General features: G+C 43.3%; 1 protein-coding gene across 1 annotated transcript; it reads left to right on the top strand.

Moving 5' to 3' along the window:
- The first annotated feature begins 1609 nt into the window (after positions 1–1609).
- Positions 1610–11055, top strand: pwwp2a (PWWP domain containing 2A). Its single transcript, XM_078244530.1, has 2 exons — positions 1610–2285; positions 7917–11055. Exons 1-2 carry the CDS (start codon positions 1651–1653, stop codon positions 9646–9648), a joined length of 2367 nt encoding a protein of 788 aa, XP_078100656.1. The 5' UTR covers positions 1610–1650; the 3' UTR covers positions 9649–11055.
- The last annotated feature ends 386 nt before the right edge of the window (positions 11056–11441 follow it).

The following is an 11441-nucleotide window of genomic DNA, read 5'->3' as shown; positions in this document are numbered from 1 at the left end:
AAACTGTTCCCTCCAAACATCAACCAGGTCCAAGTTATCCATGAGACAATTGCAATAGAAAAAAAGCCCCTAGCAAAAGACCATGGGCATGTAGGTACATTCTGTATAAATATGTTGAGAACTCTACCCCAAAAAATAAAGCTATGTCCTTTGAGGAAAATATTTAGAGACATTTTTTCTCCAAGTAGGCTATAAAAGAGCCGTTAACCTGACAATTTACTGAATTTTAAAGTATAGTTACAAGAGCCATACGTAACTTTAATTAATTACCTAGCATATTTTTACACAAAAAAGGAAATAATATTTAATTCTGTCTTTTTTAACTTGTGTTTTTTATCGGTACCCTTCATTTTTCTGTTCTACCCACCTTTTCTGAGGTCCTAACCATAAAACGATATTCAGCATTGAGAGCATTACATCTAAACTTGAAAACAAAACGGCCCATATGTCCATCTACAGATGACCCATATTCATGTCATCCAATCAGTGGAGAGTTGCTACCATTCATACAACTCATAGTAGGTTCTAGCAACTTTACAACAGAGGTATTGTGTAAATTATTCACACTGGCAAAAATATATGAGTGCATTACGCTGCTAATATCTTCCTCCTTGTCCATTTTTCGAGAATATGTGGGTCAACCGAGGGCTACTGGCCGAACAGAAGAAGTAACAGTCCGTTCCGTTTGTAAAGCCGTTAGCTAGCTAGCTAGGTTATCAGAAAGTGGTTTGCGTTATCCACTACCTTTAGCCAGTTTTAAAAAAGCCAAAAAAGTAAGGAAACATGTAGAAAAATATCTTCTTCAAGTAAAATGAAAACTGTTAAAAAAAACAAGGTTTGCTACTTCATATTGCAGAGCGACAACAGAGTAATGTTACAGTGACGCCATCTTGCCGTCCTCCTCCTCAGCAGCAGCAGGATGTGTTAGGAGGAAGTGGCAGCTTGATGATCAGTAACGGTGCTGCAAAGGGTCAAAATAGTAGCTGTTAGGCCCCACGCCAAGCCCAGTGAGGTGGAAATACATTAATAAATGAGATTAAAAAAAATAATTAATCGCGTTATGCTCGGCCCTTAATTGCATTGCGATTAACGCGTTAATGCTGACAGCCCTAATATATATATATATATATATATATATATATATATATGATATATATATATATATATATATATATATATATATATATATATATATATATATATATATATATATATATAAACTAAATACATTATTAAAATTTGAGAGATTTCTAAAGATCTGTAAAGTGTAAAAACAGTTCATTGATTTTTTATTATAATTTACAGTTTACTTCAGTGATTATAAATAACGTGCTTTTATTCTGAAGGTCACAGGTCCGTTCAGTTTTATTAATCCACATATTAAACTGATTATTAATCTGTAATATCAGCCCAAATATCAGGGTTTATTTCACAGTATTTAGATTAAATATGAACCCGGATCAGAAACAGTTTCGCCCCCTGGCGGTGGCCTGACGAATCACACCCTCTCCCACAGCCATCCAATCAGAGAGCACGCTCCGCCGCGTCGCGTTGGAGTGGCAGGACTTCCAGCCAACAGCAGTGCGCCTGCGCAGCTGGCAGCGTCGTGAGGGCGGGGCGAGCGGCTTCTGGAGAACACAGCGGAAGAAAATGGCGGCCGTGGCTGCAGAGCCAGGAGCTGCAGCGGTTTCGACAACAACAATAACCGCGGCGACGGACGACGAGGGCTCGGCCGAACCGGGCCGGGCCGTGCCGGGTCACCCCGGCGGGGGAGGAGGGGAGTTGGACGGGTCTGCAGCGGAGATCCCCCGGGGGGAGGATGAAGGAGACGCGGAGCAGCGCCGCCATGTCAGGCCGGAGTCCGCGGCGGGAAAACACACCGAGGAACTGATCCAGAACTGCCCTCCAGAGCCGATCAGCTTGGACCGGTTCTCCCCCGGAGTACCGGCCGACCCAGAGCCGCACAACCCGCAGTCCCCGGCCGTGTTCCTCCACTCCCTCCCGGCCGCGGAGCCCAGGAACCCGGAGCCGAGGCCCGGCACTGGGCTGTCTCTGCAGGAACCGGCGGGACCGACGGAGACTCCGGTGCACCCGGAGCCGTGCAACCCTGACCCTAATAACCCTAACCCGGGCCATCCCGACCCCCCGGAGCCCGGGCTGCAGGACCTGAGGCCCGGCTCAGAGGTCCGGGTCTCCCTGGATCACGTCATCGATGACGCGCTGGTGGTGTCGTTCCGGCGGGGGGAGAAGGTGTTCTCCGGGGTCCTGATGGACGTCTCCAGAAGGTAACTGGGGGGTGGGGGTGTTTATACATTTAAGAAATATGCAATGTGACGTAATTTTGGACCGTTATTATAAGATAAGATAGACTTCTGCTACAGCAGCTAAAAAGAAAAATGTTCATCAGAATAACACAAATACACATTCAGTAGACATAGAAAATATACATAAAGTATAAGAAGTAGAACAAATATAATTAGTTATAATAGTAACTGTATATAAACAGACAGACTGTATATAAACAGACTGTATATAACAGACAGGCAGTATATAAACAGACTGTATATAACAGACAGGCAGTATATAAACAGACTGTATATAACAGACAGTATATAAACAGACTGTATATAACAGACAGTATATATAACAGACAGTATATATAACAGACAGTATATAAACAGACAGACAGTATATAAACAGACAGTATATAAACATACAGTATATATAACAGACAGTATATATAACAGACAGTATATAATAACAGACAGACTGTATATAAACATACAGTATATAACAGACAGTATATATAACAGACAGACTGTATATATAACAGACAGACTGTATATAAACAGACTGTTATAATAGACAGTATATAAACAGACAGACAGTATATATAGTAGACAGTATATAAACAGACAGACAGTATATATAGCAGACAGTATATAAACAGACTGTATATAACAGACAGTATATAAACAGACTGTATATAAACATACAGTATATAACAGACTGTATATATAACAAACAGACAGTATATATATATATATATATATATATATATAACAGACTATATAAACAGACAGTATATGAACAGACAGTGTATATACAACAGACAGTATATAACAGACAGTATATAACAGACTATATAAACAGACAGATGGCTCTAGAGTGCGACCAATATTTGAAAGGGTGCGACTAAGTTTTTCGTCCTCGCATCCGCTGCCTCTCCACTAACGAGCGATGTCGTTTATATCGATATGGTTTAATGTTGCGTTACATGACCCATTTCTTCTGTAAAGCCGTGCCTGTGTTTGGATATATAACAGACAGTATATAAACAGACAGACTGTATATAAACAGACAGTATATAACAGACAGTATATAAACAGACAGACAGTATATAACAGACAGTATATAAACAGACAGACAGTATATAACAGACAGTATATAAACAGACAGACTGTATATAAACAGACAGTATATAAACAGACACAGTATATAACAGACAGTATATAAACAGACAGACTGTATATAACAGACAGTATATAAACAGACAGTATATAAACAGACAGACTGTATATAAACAGACTGTATATAAACAGACTGTATATAACAGACAGACTGTATATACACAGACTGTATATAACAGACAGTATATAAACAGACAGACAGTATATAACAGACTGTATATAAACAGACAGTATATAAACAGACAGTATATAACAGACAGTATATAACAGACAGTATATAAACAGACAGACTATATATAAACAGACAGTATATAAACAGACAGACTGTATATAAACAGACAGTATATAAACAGACTGTATATAAACAGACTGTATATAAACAGACAGACAGTATATAACAGACAGTATATAAACAGACAGTATATAAACAGACAGTATATAACAGACAGTATATAACAGACAGTATATAAACAGACTGTATATAAACAGACAGTATATAACAGACAGTATATAAACAGACAGTATATAAACAGACTGTAAATAACAGACAGTATATAAACAGACTATATATAAACAGACAGTATATAACAGACTATATATAAACAGACAGTATATAAACAGACAGACTGTATATAACAGACAGTATATAAACAGACAGTATATAACAGACAGTATATAAACAGACAGACTATATATAAACAGACAGTATATGAACAGACAGTATATAAACAGACTGTATATAAACAGACAGACTGTATATGAAACAGACAGTATATGAACAGACAGTATATAAACAGACAGTATATAAACAGACAGACTGTATATAAACAGACTGTATATAAACAGACTGTATATAAACAGACTGTATATAAACAGACAGACTGTATATAACAGACAGTATATAAACAGACAGACTGTATATAACAGACAGTATATAAACAGACAGTATATAAACAGACAGTGTATATAACAGACAGTATATAAACAGACAGACTGTATATAACAGACAGTATATAAACAGACAGACTATATATAAACAGACAGTATATGAACAGACAGTATATGAACAGACAGTATATGAACAGACAGTATATAAACAGACTGTATATAAACAGACTGTATATAAACAGACAGTATATAACAGACAGTATATAAACAGACTGTATATAAACAGACAGTATATAACAGACAGACTATATATAAACAGACAGTATTTAAACAGACAGTATATAACAGACAGACTATATATAAACAGACAGTATATAAACAGACGGTATATAAACAGACAGTATATAAACAGACAGACTATATATAAACAGACAGTATATAAACAGACAGTATATAAACAGACTGACTATATATAAACAGACAGTATATAAACAGACAGTATATAAACAGACTGTATATAAACAGACGGTATATAACAGACAGTATATAAACAGACTATATATAAACAGACAGTATATAACAGACAGTATATAAACAGACTATATATAAACAGACAGTATATAACAGACAGTATATAAACAGACTATATATAAACAGACAGTATATAACAGACAGTATATAAACAGACAGTATATTAACAGACAGACTATATATAAACAGACAGTATATAAACAGACAGTATATAACAGACTGTATATAAACAGACAGACTGTATATAAACAGACAGACTGTATATAACAGACAGTATATAACAGACAGTATATAAACAGACAGACTGTATATAAACAGTGTATATAACAGACAGTATATAAACAGACTGTATATAAACAGACAGTGTATATAACAGACAGTATATAAACAGACAGACAGTATATAAACAGACAGACTGTATATAAACAGACAGACTGCATATAGACAGACTGCATATAAACAGGCAGTATATAAACAGACGGTATATAACAGACAGACTATATATAAACAGACAGTATATAACAGACGGTATATAACAGACGGTATATAACAGACAGTATATAACAGACAGTATATAACAGACAGTGTATATAACAGACAGTATATAACAGACGGTATATAACAGACAGTATATAAACAGACAGTATATAAACAGACAGTATATAAACAGATGGTATATAACAGACAGACTATATATAAACAGACAGTATATAACAGACAGTATATAAACAGACGGTATATAAACAGACAGTATATAACAGACAGTATATAACAGACAGTATATAAACAGACAGTATATAAACAGATGGTATATAACAGACAGACTATATATAAACAGACAGTATATAACAGACAGTATATAACTGCATTTTTCATTAGTTTTTTATTTTTATTTCGTTTTGAGTTTTTGTTTTCAAATTCAGTTTAGTTTTAATTAGTTTTTAAAGCGGGTTTGCTAGTTTCGTTTTTATTTTTTTGAAAATGCTTAGTTTTAGTTTAGTTCTTATTAGTTTTAGTCTTAGTTTTAGTCTTTTTTTGTAATATGGGTTATTTGTCGGGTGATTCAAAAAGATCAGAAAAAGTATTGTGTAATAATAACTCAACAAAAACATCATACAATTTTAGAAATATGTATTCACAATGTATTCAACAATAACACCAGTACATAGAATGTAGCCTACATATGGTCATAAATATGTAAACAGTCTACACAAGACGCAGTATGTGCAAAATGTGTAAGTGACATGTTCCAGGAAAAAACCTAAATAGCCAACAGACTAAAGAAGACATCAACAGGTGTTTTCAACTTTGGTTTGAGTAAAGTGGTGAACTGTTTGAAGTCAATCGAGTCACACAGTTGTGTAGACATCCCAGTATCAATCCACGTATTAACCCACACTTCCTCCCACTTTTGGTGTTCCTGAGTATTTACTAACCAGCAGTTCGCCGGTGAAAGCCTTCCGATAGTGTTCTCTGTCCTGCTGTTGTGTCTGTCATGCTGCCTGGCCCTGTATCCATACATCCATGCCCTGTATCCATACATCCATGCCCTGTACCCATACATCCATGCCCTGTATCCATACATCCATGCCCTGTATCCCATACATCCATGCCCTGTATCCATACATCCATGCCCTGTACCCATACATCCATGCCCTGTATCCATACATCCATGCCCTGTACCCATACATCCATGCCCCTGTATCCCATACATCCATGCCCTGTACCCATACATCCATGCCCTGTACCCATACATCCATGCCCTGTACCGGGGTTAGCTTCTGTTTCGGGGAAAGGGGGCTTTGCGTTCTCCTTTACCTTGTTAAGGTAAGCTAGGTTAGCCTCCTAGCTTGTGTGCACTTCTCAAATGTACTTTCAAATTCGTGGGATTTTTCCCTGTAATAAACTGACCACATATTTTACCACCTTCCACTGCAAGGCACTTTATCTGACACAGTCATAATCAAATAGGACTCCCCCGCTTTCTTCCGACTTTCGGTACCGCCATGATGCCAGGCGAGGGGCACGGACATGTTGTGTTCAATTTGACGTAGAATGTCGGAATTTCTGGATTCCCAGTCGGAAACTATACACGTCTACGGGAAATGTCACGGTCGGAGAGATATAACGTTATTTGCTCTATGAAAGATCGACAAAGACGAAAACTAAGGACATTTACTCGATAGTTTTATTTTATTTTAGTTAGTTTTGCAAACAGACATTACAGTTTTAGTTTAGTTATCGTGTTTTTGTAATGCCGCATTTTTATTTTTATTTCAGTTAACGACAATGTTTTTTTCCCTCCTAGTTTTCGTTATTTCGTTCGTTTTCGTTAACGATGATAACCTTGATATAAACAGGACAGTATATAAACAGACGGTATATAAACAGACGGTATATAAACAGACAGTATATAAACAGATAGTATATAAACACACAGTATTTAACAGTATTTAACACAGTATTTAACAGACAGTATGTAACAGACAGTATATAAACAGACAGTATATAACTAACAGACTGTATATATACACAGATATACAGATGAATAGAAATGAGACATTATTATCTACATATATACTACCGGTCAAAAGTTTGGGGTCATTAAGAAATGTCCACTCCATTCCAGACAGAATACCAGCTGAGATCAGTTGCATTGTTGTTTTAACCAGGGCAGCAGTTTTCAGATTACATTATGTGTTTACATCATGTCAAAAGGGTTCTCAATGTTTTCTCAGTTAGCCTTTTAAATTGATATCAGATTAGTGAACAGAATGGGCCTTTGGAACAATGGATGAATGGTTGCTGAAAATGGGCAATGTACAGTGACTGTGTTTATCAGCAGGTTTACCTCTGCAGCGCTGTGCAGCTACAGCTGCTAACGTTAGCTTAGCTCACTAAAGTTTACTGTAGAATACCTGCTAACATTAGCTTAGCTCACTAAACTTTTCAGTAACCTGTTTAACACAAGTAATAAGAAATATGACAACGTGATTAACATGTTTGTGTGTGTGTGTGTGTGTGTAGGTTTGGACCGTACGGTATCCCCATCACTGTGTATCCCAGGCGAGATGACGGGCGTTGCCCTCAGATGTCGCTGCCTCCGCTCCCTGATGTCGACCCGTCCATCAAACAGGAAGTGGTCATCGTGTCAGACGGTGTGTCCCCGCCCCCCCCGCAGCCCTGGACGTCCAAACCGCCCCCGCTGTTCCAGGAGGGGGCGCCCTACCCCCCCCCTCTGTTCCTGCGGGACACGTACCACCAGGCCGTCCCACAGCCGCTGCCGCGCAAGATCAAGCGGCCCAAACGGCGCTACCGCTGCGAGGAGCCCACCTCCATCATGAACGCCATCAAGCTCCGCCCCCGCCAGGTGCTCTGTGACAAGTGCAAAGCCGTGGTGGCGTCCGGCGGCCACCTGGAGTCACGGCGCAGTGAGGAGGTGTCTAGGCGGCGCCGAGCAGCTGAGGCGCCGCTGAACTCTGAGCTCAAACGGCTGAGAAGTGACGACCGCAGCGGACGCTCGGCGCCGGACAGACGCCCGGCGTCAGGGATACGTGTGACATCATCTTCCTCCCCTCGCCGCGTCCTGAGGGGTGTAGCCTCCTCCTCCTCGTCGACGGCGGCATCCGGCCGGCTCTGTCTGAAGCTTGGCGCTCAGAAGGTTCTGGACAAACGGCGTTCCAAAGCTCGCCACGCCCTTAACAAGCTGCCGGCCTCCGCACAGACGATACCGACGCCCCCCACGCCGCTGCCTCGCCGGCCCAAAGACCCGCCCCCCCCGGTCCAGAACCAGACCCCCAGCCCGGCTCTGGGGCTGGACGGCGGCCGGGCAGTGACCCGCGCTGCGGCGCTGCAGAGCCGCCACCAGAAGGTCCACTTCACTCGCCGCCTGCAGAACAGCGCGGCGGCTCTCGGCTCGCCACTTCCTCCTAGAATGCGTCTGAAACCTCAAAGGTATCGAACCGACGACAGCCAGGCCCCTCCCCCTCCCCCCTCCCCCGCCCCTTCCTCACCGCCCAAACACAGTGCTCGCAGCTCGCCTTCCAAACCTGCTGTAAGCCCCGCCCCCTCAGCCACTTCGAACCCTGACCCCCCCACAGCACCGGCCCCTCCCCCTCCACCCACCTCCTGCGTTGCCGTGGAGACACAGGAGGGCCCCCACCCTCAGGAGGAGGCGGAGCAGGAGGCGGAGTCTCCTCCTCCGTGCTCCGTCCAATCAGAGAGCAGCTCAGAGACCTTTGGCCCCGCCCCTCCTGGAGACCAGCCCTCCCCCCTCCCGGCCCCTTCCTCCCCCCTCCCTCCCCCCGGAGCCGGCGAGGACGAGAAGGAGGAGAAACGGCGCCGTAAGTCCTCCTCCTCGTCCTCCTCTTCGTCTTCCTCTTCCTCGCGGTCCTCCACGTTCTCCAAGTCCGTGTCCAAGGCCGCCCTTCCGGACGGCCGCACGGTGTGCGCCGGAGACATCGTGTGGGCCAAGATCTATGGCTTCCCGTGGTGGCCGGCGCGCGTCCTGGGCATCACGGTGTCGCGGCGTGGCGACACGGGGCTGGCGGTGCAGCAGGAGGCGCGGGTGTCGTGGTTCGGCTCGCCGACCACGTCCTTCCTGCCGCTCGGCCAGCTGGCGCCCTTCCTGGAGAGCTTCCAGTCGCGCTTCGACAGGAAGAGGAAGGGGCCGTACCGCCGCGCCATCGCAGAGGCTGCCAGTGCCGCCAAGCAGCTCACGCCAGAGGTCCGGGCGCTGCTCACACAGTTTGAGACGTAGCATTGGCCCCTCCCCTCAGAAAATACCCCCCTACACAACAGACCACATCCACACCATTTGCCCCGCCCCTCGACACAGGCCCCTCCCCTTTAGACATGAGTCCTCTCTGTCTGAGACACAGGCCCCTCCCCTTTATACTTGACTCCTCTCTGTCTGAGACACAGGCCCCTCCCCTTTAGACTTGAGTCCTCTCTGTCTGAGACACAGGCCCCTCCTCTTTAGACTGACTCCTCTCTCTGAGACACAGGCCCTTCCCCTGACAGACAGACTGACGCAGGCAAGCAGGGAACTGACGCAGACAGACAGGCAGACAGACAGAGAGACAGACAGGCTGACTGACGCAGACAGACAGACAGGCAGACTGACGCAGACAGTCAGAGACAGACTGTTCATGTTTCTGTTCTTGTTTAGACTGTGGGCGGGGCTTCAGACGAGCAGGCCCCTCCCCCTGTCTTCACAGAGGTCCTCAGTTTCAGAGGCTCCTCCCCCTGTCTTCACAGAGGTCCTCAGTTTCAAAGGGCCCTCCCCCTGTCTTCACAGAGGTCCTCCATCGTACCGCCATGGCGTCGGTGTGATCTCGTATCTCCCCGCCACCGCTCAGTCTTTTAAGGGGTTAATGATGTCACAGTGATGTCATCAGACTACAGTGTGTTTATCAGGCAGGGAGGCTCTCTCCCGGTGCATCATGGGAAATGTAGGATCCAGAGATGAGTTTCAGACTAAAGTTTGTTCTGTTTCTTTAAGAGTAAGATTCAGCCTGCTGATTGGCTGACTAACACATCATGATGATGTCACTCGTTTACGTCAATAATGTAAAAATAAACACTAATTAAGATCCAGAAGCTAAGCTAAGCGTTGCCGTAGCGCTCCAGCAGCGGCCGTGTGAAACGCTGTGACGCAAGAGTTTAGTTTCCGTTCACAGAGTGTTGTCCAAACTGAGGCCGGGATCCCAAACACGGTCCGGAGCAGAGCCGCAGCGGTCCAGAGGGGATCAGCTGATGCATCACGTGTTCTCTGATTGGTCCCCGTAGTTTGATCCTCAGAATCAGAATCTGAGAATTTAGAGGGTTGTTTCTGTTCCTGAGAAATGTTGACATTCTGAGATTAATTTTAATGTTTTTAATTATTACGTTTTGATGCTCAGAGATGTTTTATGCAGACAGACGTCTCACTCGCTCCGTGATTGGTCCCCGAGCCTCGATGATGATGATGATGATGATGATGATGATGATGATGATGATGAAGGGCTTGTAGTTCCAGTCTGTTTGCAGATTAGAGATCCTGAACTAAAACCTGTTGGGACAAAATAACGGAAACACACGGACTAAAATCTGAGATGCGACTTGTGTATGTTTTTTTTTCTTCTTCTCTGATGTTTTGAATCTATTAAAAAACTGTCAAACTTCTCATTCTTCTTCTGTGGTGATTTTACTGTAGCATCACGGCCGGGGTTCCGTCTCCCTCCAAACGTCCCTCGCCAGACAGAAACACGCCACGGTGAACAATCACCGCCGATTGGCTGCTTGACCCAAACCGTTCATTTTGAACCAGCGAGCCGCCAGCGCTGGCGTGGCGACACGCTGGCGTTTCGCTGGCGCCTCGCTGGCGGCTCGCTGGTCCTAACCCCCCTGCTGGCGGCAGACCTCAGTCAGATCTTCTCACCTGCAAACAGATGTTTGGTAAACGGTTGTGCAGAGATGTTTTTACCTATAAATACATATATATGTATATGTATTTATAGGTAAAAACATCTCTGATAGCCAGACAGATAACAGAGTCTCTCATGCAGCAGC

Source organism: Sander vitreus, unplaced genomic scaffold (genome assembly GCF_031162955.1).
Source record: "Sander vitreus isolate 19-12246 unplaced genomic scaffold, sanVit1 ctg255_0, whole genome shotgun sequence".
In the NCBI taxonomy this organism is placed as follows: domain Eukaryota; kingdom Metazoa; phylum Chordata; class Actinopteri; order Perciformes; family Percidae; genus Sander; species Sander vitreus.
This window is presented reverse-complemented; position numbering and strand designations above follow the sequence as displayed.